General features: G+C 43.2%; 1 protein-coding gene across 6 annotated transcripts in view; it reads right to left on the reverse strand.

Annotated features, from left to right (window-relative positions):
- The window catches only part of MARK1 (microtubule affinity regulating kinase 1), a 50651-nt gene extending 29698 nt beyond the window's left edge, over positions 1-20953 (reverse strand). For all 6 annotated transcript variants that reach the window (XM_065741896.1, XM_065741723.1, XM_065741640.1 and 3 more), the window contains exons 1-2: positions 20448-20953; positions 438-641 (exon numbers count right to left, since the gene is read on the reverse strand). In XM_065741896.1, the coding sequence (XP_065597968.1) occupies positions 438-641; positions 20448-20498 (255 nt within the window). In that variant the 5' untranslated portion in view covers positions 20499-20953. The remainder of the gene's footprint in view (positions 1-437; positions 642-20447) is intronic.
- Between the last annotated feature and the right edge of the window lie 5424 nt (positions 20954-26377).

Here is a 26377-nt window from a genome sequence, read left to right on the forward strand (position 1 = left end):
TATGTGCCTGCTTTTATGCATTCCAGGAGGCAAAATTTCTCACCTATCAGGCTCTATCAGCAGGATTTCAGGACTTTGCCACTGGATGGTACCACAAAGGAATCGTTTTATACTTCTGTCAGTATTTGGACAGAACAATGTTATCCTGTTTGCTGGAAAACCACCCCTCACAAGCACCAGAACATACTCTATCAAACATACTCTACTCACTAACTTTTTATTTGGTTTTGAAAACCAGAGGATGAATAGAGCTTCTCCTAAGCCCAAAATACCCTCTGAAGGCAAACTCAGGAACACCAAATATCCACTCATATAAAAATGAGGTTTTTTATAGTTAGAAGAGAAAAGTAAAAGAAAAGTGGAAATACTTCCATCAAGATAGCCAAAGTCTATATGAAATACTGTGACAGCATTTTTATTTTTTTGGAAAGGCTTACCTCTCTTCCAGTAAGAACATGCCTTGCCAGCTTCACTTTGGCAAAATTTCCTTTTCCTATTGTTTTCAGTAAGCGATAATTTCCAATGTGAGGATGCTCTTCATTGGTAGATGTAATTGAGTTCCTACATCGGGGGATGTTCTGTCTGCTACTGGATTTGATAGGCTGGACGTGGGGTTCAGTGTATCCATCCACAGAGGTATGCTGAAAGGAGATAAAATATTTGAGAAATCACCTAGATGGATTTCAGATTGTTGCTGCTAAATAGACTAAAAGCCAAAAGAAAGTGTGGAGGAGCCGAATGAATTTACTTCTTACAAGAATGTTTAATAAACAGATTGTAGCCTAAGCAGAGCACACTGCTTTCATATACAATTTGATACATGTCTCAAGAAAAAGTTCTGAAGAAAGACTTTACTAACTCCAAAAGTAAAACTAGAGGCATGTAGGTAGTATTACACACCATTAAGCCACTACAGACCTCCTCCAATACAAAAATAGGTCAAACTATATGCTATACCACTATGTTTCAAATACAGCTTCAACCAAATTTAGCATTAAAAAATGCACAGTACAGAAAGTATTTTTATTTTTGCAGAGAGGTGACCATTTCTCTGTACTCAGAACTTCTGAGGCCACACCTCAAGTGCTGTGCTCAGTGCTAGACCCTTCTCTACAAGAAAGGCATTGAGGACCTGCAGCATGCTCACAGAAGAGCAATGAAGCTGTGAAGGGTCTCAGTTCCTCGGTACAAAGCACTGAGCCTGTTTACAGACCAAAGGTTTTTGGATCTTTCACCTTCAGCTGAGAGAAGAGCCAGAAGGCAGCAGTAGGTTGTCCTGTCAATTCTCCCACCTAGTCATTCACAAGGCAAGTCCTTATTTTCCTGTACAAGATAAAATTTGAGGTGACGCTTCCAACTTTAGCAAGTGGTTATTACAGACTGATGCCAGTCTGCTCCAGTAAACAACGAGGCTTACAGACAGTCCCAGAGCTGAGAGAGTTATTTCAGTCCATGAGCACTAGTAGAACTGGGAGAACTAGCAAACAACTGCAATGAAACCAGAAAAAAAACAAGGAGTACACCACAGCCAAAATGTCCCTAGCAAATGTAGCACAGCTCTGTTTACATCGTCTCCATCATTATTAATTATTCACCACAGCCAGGACAACAGTCCTAAATATAAGTTTCTGTTCAGCTTCTCATTATCTGAAGATATCTGCAAAACACCGCTTTACCCCCACTGCTTAATTTAGAGAACCAAGCAAGTCAGGCATGCTTAGATTCTGTGTTATCAGACAATTTATTCAACCATAAAACAATGCACTAGCAATAGTGTTTATCCTTCAGAAGCACATAATTAAATACTTTTTGTGGACTCTGAGGATCAGGACAGCCCCAGGCTAACAGGCTGTGAAACATTCCTTCAACATAGGACTCCAGTCCTGCATGTGATAGACAGAGCCCAAATGAAGATCTTATTTAAGAAAACATCCTGCAAGATCATTGCATAGTGCTGACCAGGAATAATTGAGTCAGACCTAGAACCCCCCTCTCGAGCTCCAGCATCATGTTACACAAACGAATTTTAAGTCTCTGAGCCCATTTATCCACAAAATCAAACCTTCTCTTGAAATACGATGCCTACCAGAAGCATTAGCAACCCTAATATTAATTGCCAATTTCATACACATCATAGGATTAGCCTCCTTCCAGTAGGTGCTTGAAAGGATCTTTTAGATAAGCACTTGGATGGGCAACAAAACCGATGCCTTAGGCAAGGGGAAAGAGCCTCACTCAAGAGATCATTTTCATGCAGATTTAAGAGTGAAATCAGTTATCAGACAAGATAACACAGAACTTATCTGAAGAAGAAGAAAGCAAATGAGGTTCATTATCATGACAACTCCAGATTTTGGGTTTTTTTTTGATAGAAAACGTCCCTTTCTAGTTTCTTAACTCTTCCCCCTCCTTAGCTTAACTTCACAGTAAAGCTTTCCCCACAGCTATGCCTAATGATGACAGAATACACGCATTAAAAAAATGTTAAGTTTCCTAGCTTGTGAGCCACATACACATAATTTCTGAATGAACAGTGAATGTATTTCTAATTACTTATTTCTTATTATTTCAGAAGAACCACCTCTAGACTCCATTTGTTAGGATGCTGGAAACAAGTGGGCTGTTAATAAAAAAATAAAAATCCTTACCACCTAATAACAATTGTAGCTAGCAACCTGCAATTCCTAAAGAGGGTTTTTTACTTAGGGATTTTGATACTTTTCTAGCTACTTTAATTGACCTTGACATCTATGTAATGGGACGCAGCTGTCATGGTAGATACAAAGCCTGTGCTTCTCCAAGGCACTTACTCAGCATCCTTCCATTGTTTAGCTACCACTGGAGTAGTATTCCCACTGATTATATGCTTTGATTAACCTTGTATCATCAAATATGGTACCCATTCTTACAGTCTTAAGTCCCCAAAACTATTCTGGCCACCAAACCACATTATCTTCCAATTAAACACATAAGGCCTTGATAGTCCTTCGGAGCTGCACCTAACTTCCACACATCAATACGCCTATCAGTATACCTCATCAGATCAAGCAAACTTCTCAGTTCTGAATTTTCCCCCCTTCTTGAATTACTGCAAATCAAATTCCTCAGCACAGTCACCCACAGAACTGAAGAACGAACACATAGTGCTACATAAGGAACAACATCACATTTCTTCTCTCAATATTATCTCCTGCTCTGAACTTCACTTTCTTGAGGCCAATTTTTAGGTGCTTGAAAATGCTAGTGGAACATGTCACACACAAGCATTTGTAACAGCATTCATATTTTGCAAGATTACCCAAATAAACAGTGCAGAGAGAGGTGTCTAAGTGTCTGAGAAACTTTCTTCTCTACAGCATGGACTTGTAACAGCTTTGATGCACAATATAGGGGCAGGGAGAAAGAGAAGGATGAGACGTAACGTCCTGAATGCATGCTTGCTTTTGTACCTCAGCTGTTTTCTGTCTGTAACCACTGACTCATTCCTGAAGAGATTCTCGCAAACCACCTCTTCTCCCTTTTTCTTAAGGAACAACCAAACCAAAATAGAGGAAATTTTCTGAAAAGCTATGGCAAACCTCAGCATGAAACCAACACAGATGTTCAGATCTGCTTCTTCAGCATCATCCATGGAGAGCTTCATTTACAGCAGGAGGTGTGGTGCAACTCCGAGCTGCAGGTAACAGCATCCAATCCCTCAGCTACTGCCAGAAGAGGACTCCCTGTTATTCCAAGTAAACTTTACACCTGCACAAAACCACGGCTTACTCTTGCCACACGTACCCACCATGCCATACTACAATTCCTAAAGCAATTCTGATCTTAATCAAAAGATTCTCAGAGCACTATCCACCTTACTGTTCCATATAATACACATAAGAAAGCACTCTGACTGGGATAATTCAAAAGACCAAATGTGTATGTATGCACACAATTATTTTCATAACTCCTAATCAGCAGCTAAATTTGGCTACAAATGCATGATAGGAACTCTGTTACTAAAAGAAATGAAACAACCTATTCTACTGAAGCAGGACAACATGCAGGGCACAGCTCATAAGCAAACAAGAAAGAACCTCACAAAAATACAACAAGAGAATGAGAATGCACAGAATACTTTAATTGGATACCAATCCCAATGTATGGTGGAGAGAAAAGAGAATCAAAGGGGTGAAGAGCTTGTCTTTGACTTGTACCCATGTGCTGGGCCTGTTCACACAGGCCTTCCAGCAATGATCACTGAAAGAAATCAACCACACTCATGCACATCTCTCTGTTGATATCTGATTTACATAACATGCAGGAATTCCAAGCATGAACTTCTAGAAGAGCTTGAAGCTATCAGCAATAAGAAGCAATGCGTTTGAATAAAGCTCGTTGCAGTCAGCCACATGCAAGCATGTTATTAACTGACATCGTAACTCTGAAAAACATCTTATCCACATACATAAATTTACATATACATATTTTTTATGTCCAGCCTATAGACACGGAGATCAATGGACAGTATCAAGTATGATACGAAACAGGATAACTTTCTCTCATCCTTTTTTGTATCTTTCCTCTCCTCCATAATTGTAATTTCCTCTATTTCAGAAACACAGCTTCAAAGAAAAGAGGCAAACTTACTTCTGCTTCAAGAGACAACACATTCAAAAGAAAATAAAAAGATTCATTTCTGAAAGTATTCATATGAACTGTGATAGGTATGCTTACTTCGACCACAGAGTGAATCTTAAAACTGTGCTTATTACTATGGTTCCTAAGCCCTGTAAAAGCTGTTTTGTAGCCTGAAGTGCTTGACATAGTTTCACAAGACAGAAGTCAGTTTGCCAACTCCAAGACAGAATTATTTCTCTAATCACAAACTACAGAGGCTGCAGTATTTATGGGTCTGCACTTCAAGCAATCTAGGACAGAGAACAGAGGGTGTGCGCTATCGCTGCACAGCAACCCAGTGCATTTCCTAAGTTCTCCACAGTACATGTCATTCCATAAAGAACCATAGAGCAGCTTGAATTGGAAGGGACCTTTAAGATCACCTAGTTCCAGCCCCCTGTTATAGGCAGGGACACCTCCCTCTAGAGCAGGTTGCTCACAGCCCCATCCAGCCTGGCCTTGAACACCTGCAGGGTGGGGGCTTACTGAGCCTCTCTGGGCAACCTGTTCCAGTGTGTCCAGCACAGTGATACCAGCCCAACAAACCCTGCCCACAGCATCATAGGCATTTTCCCCCAACTTTTCTTTCTTTCTTTTTTAATTGTTATTTTAAAACACATCTGCAATGTTAAGTGGAAGGGTGAAACTCATCATCAAGTAGAACCACAGCTACTCCCTATTCAAAGGCTAAAAAAATACACTGGTGATCCCCAGAAGAGAGAAGTCAGTCAAAACACTTCACAAAACCCACTACCTTCATGGCAGCACCCTTCGTGAGCCCTGCAGCCCACCAGCAGCCACTCTGATCCCTCTGCTTCTCACCCTCCTTCAGGAAGCTTCCCAGGCAGGCCGGCAGCAGGTGCAGAGAGCAACACCTTCCTGTGCTTGTTTTATTGTGCTCAAAATTGGCAACGTTACTGCAACCTGGCACTTTCTCCCCTGACTCATCTCAAACACACAAACAACATTTTCCAGGGCTAATTCAGGACAGCGAGCCCTTACCTTCTCCATTAATTGCTACTGGAAAACAACTGAGCCCACTGCCTCAAACCCAGTGTAAGTAAAGGCAGGATTGCTAAAATCTGCTGCAGCAAGCCACAGGTGCAGCCAAGGGGAGGAAAAAGAATTCTTCCTAGCATCTTCTTACATTTACTAAGCTCCAGGCAAGCCCTGTCAAGCAAGACTCTCCTTTTCTTGTTTGTTTTGTTGTTTTTTTTTCCCCAAAAGAAAATGGTTAACGTACCTCACAGGTGAAACTTAACATGAATTCTTTCTGCAGAAAAGCAGAAAGGGGAAGGAAGGAGCAAAGTCATTCCTGCTGCAGTTTCCTAGGCACGTTTAAACCATCCAATGTTTCCTGCCAGCCACTGCTCTTTTCTCAGGAGATGATCGTTTAGCTTTGCCAGTCTCTTCTGCCTTCTTCTGGGAGATCTTCAGGCCTGCCAGCACCAAGCTCAGACAGTGTTCCCAGCTCCCCTGCCAGCACCCACCAGGCACCCACAGTTAGCTCCAAAATGTTCTGCAGCACCAAATGAAATGAAAAGCTGATGCTGATAGTTAACTGGAGCCAACTAAACCCAAATAGGAACACAACCAGAAAGTGAAACTTCTGGCATGGCAAACTGGCAGCAGGTTTTATTGCACTTATAAACAATGCAGCCAGGTCATTTCTCAGCTGGCCTGATGAAAGGCAGGAGGAGAGAGACATGGAACAACCTAAGGCTCAGGATCAAGTCAGGCACATGGAGCTTCTCACACTGTTTGCAGGACTACAAGAAATGGAAAACGCTTTAACATCCAGCTTCAAAACCAAGAAGAAAGGGCTGTTTCTGCAGACTACAGCATGCAAGCCTGAGATTTGCATCCAGACAATAAAAAAGATGCAAGGCCTAATCACCAAAGAGCAACCAGCTAACAACTAAGCCAGATCAGAAAGAAGGACTGGGGGAAAAAGCAGACTGAACCAGAACTTAAAACCCCCACAAAGAAAAAAGACTTGCTGGTTTGTGTTGTTTATGAACATGGGCTTAGTGAGGCAGAAGAGCATATAACACCTGCTTAAAAAGCTATCCTTTAGGAATGATGTGTGCAGGTAAAACACTTAACATTTTTATCACGTGAAATAGAAAAGCAAGTTATTCCTCACAAGCTGGACATTATGCCTAAGTCTTACCATTCCCATTTCTGTATTTGTCCAATGATGAATCCATCAAGACAGATTGCTTTCTTACTCTGAAAAAAAGACCATTTCACCTCAAGGTTTTATTAAGTTTCTGAAGTACAGCCTCCTGCTGAAAAATGATGAGATGACCAATTACAATATCTGACCTGATAGCAATACAATGTCCTACAAAAGAAATTATAGGGCAGCACAGGGCTCTGTGATTTCCATTAAATTGTTTTTCAATTGAAGATCACCGATATTGAGAATGATTTTGCAATATTCCTTTGAGATGTTCCTTTTAAGAAGCTTGAAATTCTGATGTTAAAGGTATGGAGAGTCATTTAATTCCCTTTCATATAACATAGACATATGTAAAAGTAGTTGGGCAACCTGTTGATTTTGAGAATTAAAGAGGAACAAATTGCAGGATGTACAGCAGATGAATAGGGCTTATTTTCTGCCTGTTCTCAAGAGCTGCAGCATACAGGGCAGAGGCAATGTGTCCCTCCTGGTCAGGAGAGCACATTCACAGACCGCTGTGCTACAGGACACCAGCTCAGCTGCTTCATCTGTCAGGCACATTAACATCTCCTGGCCTTTCGTCCTCCTCCTGACCTCAACAGAGGACTCTGGATGCCTCCAGCCAAGGAGATGCAGTTGTAACAGTTAAGCCAGGATTCACTTGGACTAGACATCCTGCAGACACATTGTTTTCAAAAGCATTGATACAAAGTTTGACTTCATGAGGAGAATGAAGATTGTGTAATCCAATGCAGGAAATCCAAACGAAAAGAGGAAGCATGCTAAGATGGCACGGGATGCTCCCACCAATGAGTGTGCACCCCAAGAGCACTCCATTGTCACAGAATGAAAGAGTGGTTTGGGCTGGAAGGGACCTTAAAGATCCTCCAGTTCCAACCCTCTGCCATGGGCATGGACCCCTTCTAGAAAATTACAACAGCTTTGTCCTGACTGCAGTCTAGATGAGTCTGATCTGATGGCTGGAGCAGCTGGTGAAGTTATTCCCCATTATAGTAAGGAACACTGTAAGATCACTGCTAAAATCATTGGTCTTCTCAAACCAGGTTCTTTATAGCAAGATTATCATGATGCAATTGAAGTAGCAGGTGTAGAGGGACACTGAGAACTGAAAGAAAAGCCAAAGCAGAATGAAAACAAGCTGCTGGTGAGTGCACTCTGCCCTGTTTTTAATAAAAGTGTTAATTATCAGACAAAAAAAAAAAAACATAACTGGTTGGACTGCACTATTTATCCCTACATGGGTAGTGCTACAACACACTTCAGCTTGGCAAATATATTCCCAAACTTGCACACATTTACGCTTAACATGAAGCTGTCCAAACATTGCCCCTCTGATCAGCTCCTATCTCACACCCAGTGTGTGCACTGTGCTCAGACCACCTAGCTTCTAAGAGCCCCTTTTTTTCTACACTCAAGTAACCATGTGTTTTAAACTGTGGGGTTCAGTTATTTATCATCACAAACTACCAAAATCAGAGGGGAGGAGGGGGAGAAGAAAAAAGAAAAGCAACCAGCAGCAACGTCTCTCAAAGATTTTGCAAGTACGTAATACAGCTAAAAATATTTCCTTACAGCTTTAAACAGACTGATACAGTAGATTATGAATATTAACAGGCCTACCCATACTGCAGACATCTGTCAGTGTACTGAATTCAAGCCATAAACAGAAGTCAGATGCAAGCATAGAAAAGAAATGCAAAAGCCAAACTCAAGAAGGAACACAACTAATGAAATAGCCCGTGTTAAACAAGTCAGCAAAGGAAGTGAAGGGAAAATCATCACAAAAACAACAGATGCTGAATTTACTATCCATTAAAATAGAAAGATATGAAAACCTGGAAGAAATAATGTTATTTGTGTATGTACACATATATGGAGGAAGCTCAAGAAAACCAAGAATTTATGATAAAAATTATTAAACAAAAACTAATAGGCATTCAAAATAAACACAGGCACTGAAACAAACAGCCAACCCAACAGTAAGAAAAAAAGAAGAAAAACCAAAATAGTAACTAGGGCTTTCTCTCTGCAATCCTTGACAGTCAGTGGGTGAGGAATAACAGATCCCTAGCTATGGTCTTTCAACCTCTTCCCCAGCCTGCAAGCTGCCTAAGTCTGGCACTTCCAGACTTCTTTATCTGGATGGTGAGGGATAGCAAGTTACTGGTGGCAGCAGTGGTGGCCACCACTATCGGTGGACTCACCATTAGTGGCAACTCTTAGCCCCCTCCTGAGCTGGCCATACTTACATCAGGCTGGCTAGCAGTAAAGTAACACATCTTACAGTCTGCAACTGCCCAGTTCAAGTAGCTTACTTGATAAGTAGCTAACATTGAAACAGGAATTAATTAGAATCAGTGTTATGGAAGAGAAAGTCAGGAAAGAAGTCCTGGGAACCTGAGGACAGTATCAGCAAATGGAAACCTGTTCTCATAACTTTGTAAGCAGAACTATCCTTAAATATACTGGAAATGGAAGTCACTGTATCATTCCAAGCCTTAGGATGAGTTGGTCTCTGATACTCTACCACCATCAGGCTGCTGTTGATCTCCTATACAGAGCATGTGAGGTATCATATATCCCCATGATCACATATCCCAAACACAACATTGTAATCAGTAATCATCACAGGCCATGAACTCAGTTGGTATTTATTTCTTTTCCTTAAATTACCAAATTAACTACAAAACGTTCAATTCCAGGGAATGAGAGCTCTCATGTTCACCACTTTTCTTTCCAATATGCAGTCTACAAAGAATCCATCCATTTTCTACCATCTTCCTACCACCCAACAGACATGAAGTTAGACACAGCCCTCTATCCTTTCTCCAAAATTATATGAGGGTAAAAACTTAACTCCATGGTTAAGTTACCCATATGGTGACTGTACTACCTGTCAACATACTTTCCCATCTCCCAGCTCACTTCCTGCTTCCTTCTGTTGATGTCCCACTGAGTCAGCCTTGGAAATACCTTCAATTAAATCCAGGTAATATTAGGAGAACAGATGAGGTACTACTGATATTTCATTTTACTATGACAAGTTTTAGCCCAATAGTCAACTGCTGTATTTATTTTAGCTTCTTTGGGTTAATAACTATTATACGAAGGGAATTATAACAAACAGACGGATACAAGTCCAGTTTGCATCTTCTTTGCTCCTGTGCAAGTCCTGATACCACAGTTTGAAAATAATTCTATTTAAATAAAATATTACACACTACTGGAAATGTATTTAATGAGTAATAGTGAAAAAGCTGGCACACAACACCGAAGAACAAAATTCCCCAAAGGGTCACACAATCAAGTAACAAAATACAAGCAACAGAAGAACACGTATCCTGTAAAAGTTCAAAAATATTTTGATTTTCATATCAGTACCATGTTTCTCATCAGAGAATCAAGAATAGCTTTGTTAGAAAGGACCTTTAAATGCAGTTTATTTCATCCGTTTATTTTTCTTGGCACAGGTTGAGTTATCAGATTTCTGTCAGCCTGCTCACAAACACCGCAATAAACCACAGATTCTCCAATAACAATGCCTTGCATCAACTAATTTCAGCATCTTTATTAGATCAACTCAAATTGCTCACACTGACTTCCTGTAGATAAGATTTCTCTGCTCTATGCAGTAGATGGAGCAAGAGTTTCATTGTGAAGCACTCTCACACATTCTCTTTGTTCGCGTGCATCATCTGTCCATCACTGGAAGAAAGATCTCTATAAAGCAGCCATCCTTGCTTGTTTCATACCAAATTCAGAGATGAAGATGTGAAAAGCTGCTACACACACACATGCCTGGTACAGACTGCTCGGAGACAGCATTATTAATATTTTCTGTATACATCTCATTGTGTGAAATGACTACAATTGTTGCTCCTTCTGGTGTCTGACCTTAAGGAGAAATACTATAATAACTCTTCACTAAAAACATTTTCCTGATTTTTTTTCCAGCAACCAGAACACAGTCTCTAGTATGATAATTGCAGACGTAAGAAAATCTGACTCTTGTTGGAAGAAATCTACTAAATAAAAGCCTGAATGCTTTAAAGAATTCTATTACTTTCAATCGATAATACAATCTGGAATAGAGATGAATAAATACATTACATGTACCACATAAATACATTACACGTTCCCATTTGTGGGAAACTACCAGATCCTCTGTAAAAGCTCAGTATAGCATTTAACATGGGAGGGTAATTTCCATGGCAAAAATCTGACTCTTCTTAATGGTGCAAGATTCTCCGAATTTTTGAGCTATGCTTGTGCTTATTTTAAGTAATGACAGCAACATCAAAGAATTAGATACTTACATACAACTGCAGCCAAGCAGGCACTCTCAAAAGGAATTTCAGACATTTACTGTTTAAGCACAAGTAATTTACACTGCTGCTATGCATACTGTGCTATCTCCTACACTCAGCTCCCCCGGCTCTGCAGTTCTCTCACAATAAATTCCTCACATATCAACAGAGATGGTGAAAAAAAAACCCTCTACAGAGGATATTATAAAATCATGCATCCCTTCTGACTAATCATTACTAAGAGAAGAAAGCACAGTAACGTTACTGGGGGGAAGGAAATGCAGAGTGGGGAGAAACAAGTCTGTAACTGGCAAATATTTCATGGTAACAATCCTCCCTGCTGGTAACTCCAGAAAGAATCCCCAGAACAAAACCAACTCCCCTTCAGCCCACCCAGAGCAAAGCATTTTTTCACTCCCTTTAACTGGACGACTCAGACCATTCCTATACTAACATGCTCCCTGGGATCTAAACAAAAGGATATTACTTGAAGGATAAACAGGAGATACAACTGTGTAGCTTTAGTAAAGCTTTGTATTGATTTGGGTTATGTCATAAGCAAAGCTGGAAATGGGCCCAGAAAGGGTGAGAAGCATAAGGAACTTGGCAATGGCTACGCAAGCCCATGCACAAAAGCACTTTAGTAAGCAAAATGTGGGAAAAACAAAGGGGGAGGGGAGGAAGGTGATAAAATAGGTAACTGCAGGTTGTAAGCGTCCAGCAACTTAACGAATATGGGTTAACGGAATCTCAGACAGATGGACATTGGGAAGTGTGTAAGAAAGCTGTTGTGGAAGCAGGTTTAAGATTATCACCAGGTTTAACAAGAACCTGTCCAAGTACCTAAGTAATAACCATTAAGATTGTAATCAAGAGGCTTTTTCTACTCAGAAGAATGTGGCTGCTTGAAGACGAGGAAAGAATTGGTTTTTTTACTTTTATTTCTGTTTTTTCCTCAAGTATTTGCTTAAGATGGAAAAGATGAGACCCACCAGCAGTGCAGGGAGGTGGGCAGGAGGCAAGCCTCCACTGAGCTGAAAATAGCAGTGGCTTGGGGTGACTCAGGCTGGCTTACCTCGAGGTGTGTGCCTTGCTGCACCAGCAGCCAGGCCCAGCCCTCCATCAGCAGCAGGTTTTACCACAAGGTGAGCCTGGGGCACAGCCCTGCCAGCCAGCCCTGATGGAGCCTGCTCCGTCCAGAAGTTCAGCTGTATTTTTCCAACCACATCCATCTAACAGAAGATAGCACGTAACAACCTCGACTAATTTTGTCTCTGCTTAAGATTTTAAAGTTATCATGCACCGCTATTACTTTATAATACAAAAACAATTAGACTTTGTCACTGGTATTATTTCCATTACCTGCTCTTGCCAAAGAGTGCCACAGGCTATCCAGCAGCTCTGTGCATTCGTTCAGCTGTGCCATCATGGATGCACAGCAGCACTTTCCATCAGGGGTGAAAAGTACACTTGTTGTGTGTTATCCAAGCTGTCCACGTCACAGCTGCATTTGCTTAAAATACAGTGCTGCTGAATCTATTAATATTTACCATATTTTGCACATCATTCTCAACTCTGATTAGTTTCTCTTATTTTGCTACTTTTTCGTTAATTCCATGGGCTTCGTGTTTAAACATAATACAGGATTCTTGTTCTACTTACTGCTGATCCACCTTAGAGTCATGTCAAACAAGGAACACACTGCCATACAGTTAAGATGTTTCAGTATAACTGGGCTACGCCTACCCAACTTCCCCAAGACCCTGGCCACACCTAGCCAGTCTTAAGCTGGACACCACAAAAGACAGAACAATTTAAAGAATGTTTTGCTGCTCATTTTTTGGAAGTTCTTCTTAATTAAGTATACATTTTGGAAATGAAAACAAAGAAAGTGGCTAAGGCTCACAGTAATCAGTCTTCCTGAGGACTGGAGAAGAGAAGGCTCTGAGGAGATCTGATAGCAGCATTTCAGTACCTGAAGGGGCCTACAAAAAAGCTAGGCACAGACTTTTTATAAGGGCAAATAGCAACAGGATGAGGGGAAATGGCTTTAAACTGTAAAAGGGTACATTTAGACTAGATATGAAGAAGAAATTCTTTACAGTTAGGGTGTTAAGACAGTGGAACGAGTTGCCCAAGAGATGCTGTGGATGCCCCCTCCTTGGAAGCATTTAAGGCCAGGCTGCATGGGGCTGCGAGCAACCTACTCTGGAGAGGTGTTTCTGCCCATAGCAGAGGGCTGGAACTACATGATCTTAAAGGTTCCTTCCAACCCAAACCATTTTATGATTCTACAATTCCATGTATGTCCAGGCAGTGCCAAGAAACATGCAGATATGAAAAAATGGCCTTTTTTTCTTCCCAGAACACACTGGGTTAGTCTATTATGAACATAGGTTTCTATATCAATTTACCATAAGATGTCCCAAACTTGAAGCAGTTTGTACACAAAGAGCCATGAGCCATGGGTATCATGCACTTAAATCTCAAGCAGCTCAGCAGGAACCTTTACAGAAGTCATTTTCATCACAGCAGCACTGATGTTAACCAGGCAGTGGAGTGCAGGCCATTTCTCATTGCTTCAGCCACAGTCTGCACCTGACAAATCTCACAAGTATAGGAATGGCAGGAGAACAGAAGCAAATAACTCTTGCTGGATCCATATACAACAAAAAACAGAACGAAGCAAACTTGAAGGCACACAGACAACACATTTATTCTAGTGGAACAGAAAGCCAGTTTTCCACAATGGTTTACAAGAATCTAAGTCCCAATAAGATAGAGAACTTTTGAATAGCATGTCTTACTTTCTACACAGACACAGCAAAAACCCACACTTTCATCTTTTACATAAGGACCCTCTATTGATAAAGTATTACAGTTTAAAGCATAGCACTGCTCCACAATTATGTCCACTTCATTACCTGAAAGGTTAATTGCAGCCTAGCTGAATGCAACTGTGCAGTTGCCTTACTACCAACAGGAACATAAGGCTTTCAGCATAAGTCGGTGTTTCTAGTTAAAGCATGTTCAGTTAATACTTGGGTAAAGTAAGAACAAACTAGATCATCTCAACCAGTTGGAATTTTTAACCTGAGCTTTGCTAGGATGCACATCAAAACTCTGCCGAGCTGTATAATCATAGTTAAGTGATGATGATACTAAGTGTTAAACTGACTCAGATCTCTGTCATCTTCTAATTTTACTTCTTTTTCCTCTGACTTAATAAAATAGTAAAGGAAAAAAAAATTCCTTCTTAGGTTAAATACAACCTGCTGCATTTAGAATACACACCTTAGTGCTAAGCAGAGAGAGCAAAAATGTTGATTCACAATCTGAACGAAAGTGGAAAAACATTAGGAAACAAAAGCTTGCTACTAGATAGATGTGGAGAAAGAGCTTGTTATTAAAGCTTAGTTTCAGTCACATTATATTCATTACACTAAAGGACATGGGTGTTTCAGTGGAACTCTCCTGCTTGCTTAGTTGTTTTCAAAGATATTCAACTGGCAACCATTTGTCCTTAGCATACCACTACCTAGAGAGGAGCAAGCATTCAAGAACGAAGACCCAGAAGAATTGCTGAAGTCATAAAAAGCAAAAAAAAAAAAAAAAAAAAAAAAAAAAAAGGCAATTCCAAAATTCAAGAAAGATAAAAACCAAACAAAACACAAAAAGCAAGCATTGTGTTTCCAACAACAACAAAATAATAGATCATGTCACGGCCGCAACACAAATAAGCGAAGTTTGAAGCACACCATTGTCTGCAGCAAATTAGACGTAATATACTTAGCCCAGAGGGCAGCACAGGGCATAAACATATATGCTTATGAACAACAGTAAAACAAGACAAAAAAAAGGAAAAAGAAGAAAAGGGGAAAAAAAAGTTGAAGCTATTAAAAGATATCTGAACACCATGCATAAAATGCGTGCTCTGATGTTAACACATGAAAGGTTTGCTCAAGTAGTCAGCAGGGCAATTTGTAACAACTGTTTTAGGGCTTTATTTACACCACAGATTTCAAGCTCCACATTAACAGTACGACCATCTCCATCCTAATTACACAACAGTTCCTCAATGAATCTGCATGGTCGCTTTAAGTTCTCTTAAAAGCAGTAAGAGCTCAAAGACAGGTCTCTACTAAATTCTGAGAACAAGAAAATAATCCTGCACGTGCAAATACAAATTAATGATCAAGAACATAATTTTAGAGAAATCCCACTATTTGCACTTAAGATTAAATGAAATATTGCTTCGCTTAGTGCTGGAGCTGTTGATAACAGAAGTTAGCAGGAGTTCCCTCTGCCCAAGAGCAGCAACTGTCACCGTAGTAGCTTACCACAGCTACAGTGGAAACGTTCATTTCCAAACATAATCAGGTGCCATGGAAAAACAAACAAAAAAATAACCTATCTTTACAGAAGATCAGGAGATTTTAAGTGCAGAGTTAGAAAATAAAAAGCTATACTAACATAGATAGCAAATCTGCAGGCTCAGGACAGGACGATAGAGAATCCCCCCCCCAGCCGATACTGGCTGCAACTTAATCTCATTGTTCTCGACACACGTTTAAATCCACTGACCACGTATGCAGTTTTCAGAACACCAGCCACAAACAATCTAATGCTATGTGTACCTATGAGCCTCCAAAAACCCACAAAGTGTGAAATGACACAAACAGTAAAATCAAACTGCATCAACTCTTTCTAAACTCAGGCAACATGGGCTCTTCCCTGAGTCCTAGAAAGAACAGTGAAGCACGAAGCTAGATAGTATGCTCATTTGCTCTGAATATTTCTCTTTACTGAAAGGAAGAAATAAAGAGAAACTAAATGTGCATCACCACTCCCACCTGTGATTCACCCAGAAGGTTTAATCCAAAATGGTTAATGCATTCTATAATAAACTGGACCTTGCTCCCTTCTTTGTGCATTATGCTGTAGCTAAACATGTGTTTTCCCCACAGCTTAGGAGCTTGCTCAAGGCTTGAGCCAAAAACTAAATAACAAATCTGCACGAAGGAAGCAGAAACCTTGAGACTGGGGGAATATATCTTGCTTTCACCATTTGCACAAACATACGGCCTAATGGAGTTCTTATGATCAAGGAAACTTGTCCTACACCAAAAAAAAACCAACAAAATCCAGGCATTCTCCAGTTTGCAAAAGCCCATCTCTCGTGGATAAGAAAGATACAGCTGTACTCTTGAACCCACAAGGCCTGGAAACTAGGCCATCCTTCTGCTTAAGGCACTGAAAGAAAGAATTCTTGTCAGATACTTTCTCCCACGCCCCCTCTGTCCAAATCAAAGCCATGTGTTCTTATTGTGCAAAAGCAGATCCAGGAAAAAAAAAAAAGGAAATAAATTAAACATGGTATAATTATTATTATCCTGACCTTATCACTCCATTCCATCCTCTCCTTTCTTGCCCTGTTCAATTAGCTTCCCTCAGAAGTGCAGCTGCCTTACAGGCTCTGCTATTGGACAGGACCCTTTGCTGCATCTGCTTTTGCTGCCACCTGAGACACCCCTCTCCCTGTCAAGCCTGAGATGGAGTGTGCAGGTTGCTGCAATTACCTACATGACAATGCAGATCTCATCAGCTTATCTCACTGCACTATCCTGCCCGAGACTCCCCTCTGCCATGACATCTAACTATGCTCATCAGGCAGTGGCTAGGTAAGCCAAAGGACAGGCAGTTCCTACCTTCCCCCTCTGCCAGCAGCACCATCCGGCACTCCTGCCCTGGTTGTTGCTTCTCCTGCAGCCAACACACAACCATGGTGCAGAACAGTGCCTTGAACCTTCACGGAGGAGATGATGCCACAACACAGAGTCACGGCAATATCTCCTCAAATGACAGTATTATCTTCAAAAGACCAAATGACTTTCACTACTGAAGTCAGTAAAACTCATACTCCAAACTAAGAGACTTTTAGCAAACTATGGCACTGCCATTTTTACTAATCTTACTGAAACAAGGGGTACACGGCCCACTGCCACATCTCCATGTGTCTTTTTTTGTACAGAACTCTCAAAACACACTGAATATATTACCAACACATTCCTTTTCTTCTACTTTAATTCAAAAAGACCATTCCCAAATTTAATCACTGTACAGTACAATAGGAAGGGGAAAACACAAAAGCCCCTCTTTCCTCAATTAATCCCAACTCAGTGAAAACAAAAGAGCTACAAGCTTGCAGCCCCTGATTCCCATCCCTCTCCTCCTGCAGCCTCAGCAGAGACAGGAAGCTCTGCTCACCCAAACTAACCCCGACCACAACTGTTCAAATGCAGAGACACTACCTACAGCAGCCTACACAGCGCTACCAAGAGCGAGCTGCAAATAACTACATAAACAAAATCAAAACAGGGAAGAACGTTTATTTTCAATGTTACTATTACCCCTCACCTTCAACAGAAGAAAAAGCTGATAATAGGCAAGAAAATAACATTCGCCGCACTGCCTCCACCCATCAACCTCCCTCAACTTTCCCAACAGACCACTCAGTAAGAAAAACGTTTGACAACTGTATTTTGTTTCTTTGAGCGCATCTTCGGTGAAAGAGAAATAGAATTTCCAGTGAAAAACACTTCCAGACGTGTGTTAGAAACATTGAAACACTGCACTGGGAAATAAAAGGAAGAGCAAAAAGGGAAGAAAAAGAAAAGGGTGTGAATTTATATAGCACAGGCCTATCAGTTACACACATACCGACTGTTCCATAATGACCGTTCCCCTCCACCTGTTGTTTGCTATTGGCCCTCCTACCTTTCACTCCATCTTGCTGATAAGAACTTACAGCTAATCTGCTTCACAACTCTATCCCATCTGGACCATCTTTTAAGGGTGTTCTGGCATACAAGGCACAAACAATTGTGGAAATCTGCACAGTTTTCACACATCCAGCCAGGAGCTCCCATAATTCTTCAAGGTGTGTACATTTGTATGACAGGGGCTATATCCGATTTTATTCTTCCAGTGACAGAACACATGCTTGCACACTCACTGAGAAAAACGTACACTAGAACATACACACAATATATATATTTTTTTCTCTAGAGGGACACTGCAGACAGCTGCCAAGAGAGCAGGGGTGGCAGTGGTGGGGTAGGTCCCGATGACTTCATGCAACGAACTCTCGCCATGTGCAGAGCACAGCTGGACGCGCCCCTAGGTTTGTACTCAGAGCCATCAATCAGCTCTCCCCGGGATGCAGAGCTACAATCTGTCCCTTGAGAGCTGCACAATGGAGCAACACTTCTGAGAGGCAGCCGTGGTGGAAGGAAAGGAAGATCACTGTTAACTGCGTGTCTTCTGAGAGCTTCACTAATAGAAGTGCTTGGGAATTGAAAATATGCACCACAATGAGGGATTTAGTTCACCAGGCCAAAAACACTCACGCTGCTCTTTAGCTCCTGCTTTCCCAGCCCTCCCTCTCTAATAACTTCTCCCTTTAGCTGCAAGGTCTCGCCACCCAGTTACCAGCGCTTACTAGCTAACCTTTGTGCATCCAGACAGCACAAATGCTTTGCCAGTCCATTAGTGCTTATTAGTAGGAGGAAGCACATTAAGAGTAAATTAAGCGTCTCACCTCACCCTGACAGAGTCCATTTTAAACCAAGGGATTCTGCTGCTCTGAAGCCACCAGCAAGCCAGCTCCCTTCCAAGGCTGGGGAGCCCAGCAACACCGAAGGGCTTCTCTGGGATTCCTGCTCCCAACAGCATCAGAACTACCTGGGGCAGATTTGGGATCTCACTGCTGCACAGCTCTTTACAGTTTATCTGACTAGAGGATTATATCCATTAGTATTACGTTACAGACTTGTACCAAGACTTGCAGTAGCAAATGTGCAATTCGGAAGACTTTGATACCCTGTACAAACCCAATTCTAGAAACCCAATGCCCTCCCTGAAAGAATATATCTTTACCTATATCTAGCTGTCAAAACACACCATCCAAAATTAGCATTGTTTTCTAAACTAACTATTAATGCTTGGAGTTTTCATTTCACAGAAGACCATGTCGTTTGAAAATATTTCCATTTGCCTTGTGTAAATGCACTCTGAGAGTCTTATGCACCGTACTCCTGGGTTTACGCTTAAATATTTCTTTTCTCTTTCTGTCATCTATCCTTCCTCCACGTTCCTATATACATTTGAAATAGAAGCTCACAATTCACTCCAATTGGGTCCTCGTCGTTTGATTAAACCTAAATACTCATCTCATCTCAAGGACTTGCTTGCTTCCCTTCTGACATCAAAAAAGGAGAGACAGTCCATGAGCAAACAGAGAGGACAGGCCAAGCGCATCTGCTTGCTTTAAGTTTCAACAAGTAACTAGGCTGATGCTGCCTTGCCAATTAAATTTCCACTCAGCAACCGAGATTAAAGCCTTCACTTCCTTAACTACATTATCACGTTTCTGTTACCTTCAATCTACTAAAGCCTCTTCATATAATTCAATAACCCACTCAGCAGACACAGCCTCTCTGGCTCGTACAGACGAGGCCAGAACCTTCAAATACCTCTTCCTGTTCCAAGCCACCTCGCCATCCCCTTTCGTTTCCTACTGATTGCTTTCTACACACCTAGAAACTGGGTAGAACCACATGTGAGACATTTCATAGGACCACTCCTGCACCTTCACTTCCCCAAAGGCAACCAATGATATCGAGCTCACATTCCAAACATTTTAACCTCGGTTCCCTCACCTTCACACCTCCAACCGTCTAAGTAATTCCCACCGTCGAGTCCAGGCCTATAGGATTGGTCGGGTACGCTGTTTACCACGACAAGAGACGGGTTATTTTCCACGGGAAGGTCACGACAATGGAGAACAACACGACCGGACTGCATCGAGCCCGGGCGGAGCAGAGGAAGAGCGCAAAGACGTTTAAGCACAACACAAAGGAAGATCCAAACAATCAACCCGGGAGGTACCAAGGCCGACAACACAGACAAAACACAAAGCAAACCAGAGGAAGGAATACAGCAACAGGAAAGCAGGAGCCCATCTCCGAGGTGCAGACCAAACAAAGAGCGGCAGGGCGGGCGGGCAGCACGCAAGCCGGCCTGCATGCAGCCAGGGCGGCTGCGGGAGCACCGAGGCCAAAACCGCCCGCGTGCGCGCAGGGCTGCGCTCAGTACATATAAGGGCAGGGCGGCCCGGCCCGGCCCGGCCGAACAATGAGTGCCAGCAGCCCTGCGCCGAGCGGGCGGCGGGGCCAGGAAGGCGGAGTGCGGGGGGGAAGCGGCGCGGCACTCACATTCTCCGCGTCCCTCTCGTTGACGGTGGGCAGCGGCGTGCGAGTGGACATCTTGTGGGCCGCGGCGCCGCGCCCGGCGCGCTCGGGAAGGCCGCCCGCTGTCGTAGGCCGCGGCGGGGCGGTGGAGGCCGCCGGCAGCAGGGCGCTCAGGGCGGGCCGCGGGGCTCCTGCCGCGCTGCCGGCCCCGCTAGGCGCCCGCCGCCATGGCCTCGCCCGCCGCGCTGCCGCCCCCCTCGCCGCCGCCGCCGCCGCCGCCGCCGGGCTCCTCCTCCTCCGCCCTCCTGTCCGCTCAGGTGAACGGCCGGCAGCGCTGGGGGGACGCGGCGCCTCCTCGCAGCATCCGGCGGCGGCTCCTCCCTCCTCCCGCGGCCGCTGCCCCGCGCTGCCTTCCCCGGCTCTCTCCTCCTCCTCCTCCCCGCCCCCGGCCCCGCAAAGCAGGGAGGCCGGGCCGGCCCCGAGGGGCGGTGAGCCCGGGGAGGCGGCTGTGCGTTGGACCCGTCGGCCTGCCGGCTCTAGGGGTGGCGGAGGAGGCCAAAGGGAGGGCTGCGATGCCCGGCCGCGCCTCGCTTATTCCTAGGGAAGGTCCGCGCTCAGACTTTGTGGAGACTTGTAAAAGCCTGCGTCAGCATCTGGGCGAACCAAGTGGAGTGCGAGTGCCTCTGAGTCAGCCCGAGCGGAGCCGCAATCCGATCGGCAAGACCGGGCAGCGCATCCCTCCGCCCGACCCGCGCAGTCCTTGAGCACTCCGCTGATGACCTCATGTGATTAAAATTAGAAACATTCACCCTTTTTATTTTTTACTTTTTTTTGTCTTTGAGGAGTTGCTAGTGTTTATGTGACGGCTGTCTTTGCTACTGAACCGATCAACCTTCACCAGACTGGAGGAATAGAAAACCTCACGACCACCCAAACCTGAAGGAGGCAAACGTGTCCGCATTTTCCCTGTGGTATGTCAAGGCTTTTGTAACTGGGTTTCTAAACACATTAATAAAGCAAACAGTCCTTGGTCTCAGAGGTGTTTTTTGGAATGCTCTTGGAATGCTGCGTGCCTACCACCAGGATGCCCTCACGCACTCGTGAAAGGAAGTACTTTGTTATTTACTACCTATAAACGTGTTTAGGTCGGGCTCGTTTACTTCTGGTGTCTGTTCAGGAAGCGCCCCAGAGCATCTCAGAGGACACCGGAGCTTTGCACATGTTTGAAAGCAGCTCGGCCTCTGACATGCACACAGTGTTGCTGCATTAGCCGGGCCCTCTGAGCACTCAGCATCACGTTGCTCTGAGCACACATGATGTGTCGGCCTGGAATGGCAGAGGTTCCCAGCCAGACCTCGGCCCAAAGCCTCCCAAATCCTTGCTCACTACTGCTGCTACAAGGGGACTTTCAAGGTTCTTCGTTTTTCCTGGGAACAAAATCAGCCAAGACTGGGTTTACTTGGGATAAACGACTGTGGTCTCGTCAGCAAGCCAAAACAAGTTGTTGACAAACTGGCTATTAACCCAGTTTGGTTGCTTAGCTCATCAAAATGCACTCACTTCTATTCCAAATAAGTACCGGGCTGTGTCCAGGGCTGCGCGTGGGGCCTGGCTCTGCAGCCTTCCTGGGTTGCCTCTCCCTGCTGCCAGCCTGCCACAGTATGGATCTGTCTGTGTGCTTGTGGTCAGGGAGGAGAGCAGTACACTCAAACATCTTCTTAATGCAGTCAGTGACACCGCTGGCTGAGGGAAGGCTTAGAAAAACTTCCTGCCTTGCCATTTGAGTGTGTTTTGGTCAGTAAGTTGTACAAGCATGTTGGTTCAGCAGATATTAAAAGGATATGATAATTCTTGTTATCTGCAGACCTGCTCCGCAGTTGTTATGGCCGGAGTTGTTACTGTCATCATCTATAGCTTTCACAGTGATAAGGTCACCCACTCTCACACAGTCTTCTGCACCACTCTTGTTCTGCCAAGTGCTCGTTCTCTGTACTTTTCCCAGAAACCTCACTTTCATTTATGACCAGGCAACTTTGTTTAGTGAAGAAAGGAAGATGTCAGTCAATTCTGTAGTACTTGTCCCTCCTAAGGGGATCTCCAGCAGTGAGTCAGCTCCAGCTTCTTGGCATGCAGGCAAGTGGACTGATTGCCTTCTGCCTTGTGGAAACCAAGTCCTTCTCCTTCAGGAAGCCGACTGTCTGTTGCCAAGGCCCACTTCAGTTTGTGTTCACAGGGGTGTGCTGGATGGGAGCAATGCACCCAGGTCAACACAGAAACTGCAGTCTCCTCAGCACCCACCTGGGAGCTTTCTGGTGTGCACTGAGTGACTGTGTTGAAATTCAGGGCTGGATGGATTGATGTTCCACCGCCTTAACCCTAACAGAATTCCATCCACATTATGAGCAATTTCAGGTACAAGTCAAATGAATTTTTCCCCACAATTTTTAAAATGTGATTCTCAACAGCAAAAGAGGGAGGCTCAGAAATAACAAGAGGAAAAGTTAGCCATTTAGGTGCAAACAAAACAGTCCTAAGTTATTGCCTTTTATTATGCCAGCATATCTACTACATTGTGAAAAATAAAGACCTGAAAAAGGAGGGTCCTGAGGGACTGATGGATAAAGTTGCTAAGCCACCATGTTTGAGAAGTTGACAGTCCAGTGAAGTGCACAGTGACTGGAAAAAGGGGAACATAACACTCACTTTTAAAAGGGCAAAGGAGAAAGACCCAACTCATTCTCATTTCTGTGCTCATTTCTGACTCCTGAGTTCATTACACACTACAGATACAAGGCTGCATGGATTATTTACTTTCACACAGGAATATGAAATTATGTCCGTGTTGACTTTAAACGCGCTATTAGTTGCAATCAGGATTCTGATTTTGCCCTAAGAATTGTGAGGAAGCACATTTTGGTGAAAAGCTGAGGTATAACTTATCCCCAATGCTTTCTTATACTTGTCAGTCTCTACAGAGTCTACAACAGTATTAGCAAATAGATTTTTCAGAAGGAAGACAACCTGAGGAAGAGCTGCACCCTTCAGGAGCTGCCAGGGCAGCTTGCTTGGTTGTCAGTGGTGTGACGCAGCTGGCAGGGAGGATCTCCCTGTCCCTGGGCATGCCTCTGTAGGTAGGCTGAAAAGCAGACTGAGGATATCAATGGGCTGTACATTGCTAAAGATCTCTGTGCCGGCCTTTAATAACCATTGCTAAAAATAACTAGTTTCAATTGTTTCCTGCAGCTTTGATATCTCATCTTTCTCTTGACTCCTCCTGTCTCTGCAGCCGAAGCCAACTTCCCACATCTGAAGAGTTTCAGAAAGGAAGCTTGCAAGCCACCATAGAACTGAGGTAGAACCGCAGTAAGACCTGGGGCAGCGGCCGCTGCATGAATTTCAGTGCTTGCTTTCATTTGCTGCTGCCCTTTTTTGACTGCTCTGGGTTTCAATAGTGATTTCAAACTTGCTTTTTTTTTTAAATTTCATTTTCTTTCCTTTCTGTAGCTTGAGTTTAAATTGAGTATAATGGAAGAGGAGGTCAGGTTCAATTCGTTTCCACGCATCAGCACTGTCACCATCCTTTTTGACATGCATTTTTTGGAAATATTGACTTTCTTTGGAAAAACTGCAATCTATTTTGTCAAAGGATAACAGTGAAAATGGATATTTAGATAACATAGTGTCATAAACGCTCAGAGTCCAATCTGAGTTTTTAGAATATTTTATTATAATCAAAAGGTGAAAAGCAATAAGCAAGCAGCGCTGGGTGTGCCGGGGAGTCTCGCTCCACCAACGACACACCGCAAAGAAAGAAAGAATACCTATTTAAAAGTATAGTTCATACATATTCATCACATTCCAAACTCTGATTTATAAAGAGAATTACACTTAAGGGTTGATTTTGATGTAAATCTTCAAACCTTGAAGGGGAAGAGCCCCTCACTGGTATTTTGTTAGGAGGGGTAGCGATAAGCTTAACACAGCTGGCCCAACACATAAATCAGTAAGGGAGTAGCACCTTTGGTGCCATGTGGTCCTTTTCCAAGGATTAGCTTCCCCAAGCTAATTACCCCGAAAAGGGCCACTGGCCCCATCTCTCGGTGCATTCCAGGCTAATCTCCCAAGGTCTGTGTTAGTTTCACCCCTTGGTGTGAGGAATACGCTTTTTGTTACACAAGACTGGTGTTTGAAATGCAGATAAAGTTCTATCCTTCCATGTCTCACAAGGACATTTTACTCCTTTAAGTAACTTTGTATACCAATTGGAATTAATGCCAGTCCGAAGGTATTGTGTCAGCAGCTTTGACTTTTTATCTTTGACACGAATCACCTTTACATGTTTCACAATCCCCCATTTCCTTTTTGATCCCCATCAGTGATTCGTGTCCGGTATTCTAAATTCAATACTGCTTTCCTAGCAGCTTGCAAAAATGGAGCCGCTTCAGTTTTTACTACCATCAATTTGTGGGTCCTTCCAGACTTTGCTTCTTCTGGATCTATTGGCATTGCAGAAATCTGCATTCCTTGTATCATGGAAGGTATTATCCAAATGAGGCATGGAATTACACAAGGTATAAATATTAGTCCAATCATCCCGCACAGTATCATGAAACCCAGTCGTTTCCAGCACGCGCCCCCAAATAATTGATTCCACCAGTCATCGTTTAGAATTGAATTCCACCTCTGGACCGGAACATGGGCAATTCTTTTTATCTCTTCTGCAATATTTGTTATGGCTTGTCCGCTATCGTCTAATTCGAGACAGCATTCGGAGGTGTTAAACCTTCCACAGACCCCTCCTTCCTCCACCAGTAAGTAATCTAGAGCTAACCAATTTTGATATACTGCTGCCCTGGTTTGTGAGAGTTATCGGTCTATTAATTTTAAGGCCTCTGCTGGTATGTTTGTTTGTTACTACTTCTACCACGGCTTGTAACCTAATAGTTCGATTCAGCATATAGATGGGAGTTCTATATCCCCAACTACCATCTTGGGCCCACGTAGCTGGGTCATAGTATTCTGTTATTCTCTGTGGAGGCCATTCATCATCCTTCCAGGTTTGAGTCCCTCCTATTTTTAATTCTCGTTTTTGTCTAGCCAGAGTTTCGTATAGTGGCACTCCCAGAGTTTTCCCCCGTTGTCTAGGTAATAGGAAAAAGGCTGGTTGTATTATCCCAATAGTACAAGTGCCTTTCCAGTCTTTTAGCAATTTATTAAATGCCCGTCTTCCACAGATCCAAAATAGTCCGTCAGGAGATCTCCAATCTGAGACATTCCTTCCCGGCTCTTCCCAAAATTCCTTTAAGGCTTCTATTTCCCTGAAGGGATTTTCATTGCTCTCATTCTTCCAACACAGGGAGTGTTTAGTAAGAGATGTACAATTATTTGTCCAATATCCCTGGGGAGGGCTGGGCCACCAATATCCCGGTCCCTCCGTGGAGTTTGTGGTTAATACCATTTTGCAGGGGGTAACTCCCAAATGTCGTTTAAATTGCCTTCCTTCCCTTGATATACAGATTTGTCCAATAACTTCATGACTAAGTATCCATCCCTCTGGTCTCATTTCAGTTGACCTGTGAGTATGATTCCAATTTAGTAATTGCCATGGTTCTAGTCCCTCCCCTCTCCAGGGCCATTGTTCTGTCATCTGAGACCCCCCGCATATCCAACATGAGGATATATTTAATTCAGTGGCAATTTCTTGCATGAGGTTAATGAACAGGTTAACCTCCTTGGTAGGTCCAGATTCCCCTAGGATTTTTCTCACCTCATCATAGAGGGGTGACTGTTTGTTTTCCTGCATTTTGTTCTTCTGTATTTTGTTTTCCTGCATTTTTGCTTGACCTGCAGTTGCTTGGTAACATTTCTCACTAGCTCTTCCTTGTATTGATCTTGGACCCCCCCCGCCATCAGAATATCCCCACATCCCTGATTTAGTGAAACAGATGTTCTCC

This window comes from Cyrtonyx montezumae, unplaced genomic scaffold (assembly GCF_038088225.1).
Source record: "Cyrtonyx montezumae isolate F1298 unplaced genomic scaffold, pur_monq_1.0 scaffold_0, whole genome shotgun sequence".
NCBI classification, from domain to species: domain Eukaryota; kingdom Metazoa; phylum Chordata; class Aves; order Galliformes; family Odontophoridae; genus Cyrtonyx; species Cyrtonyx montezumae.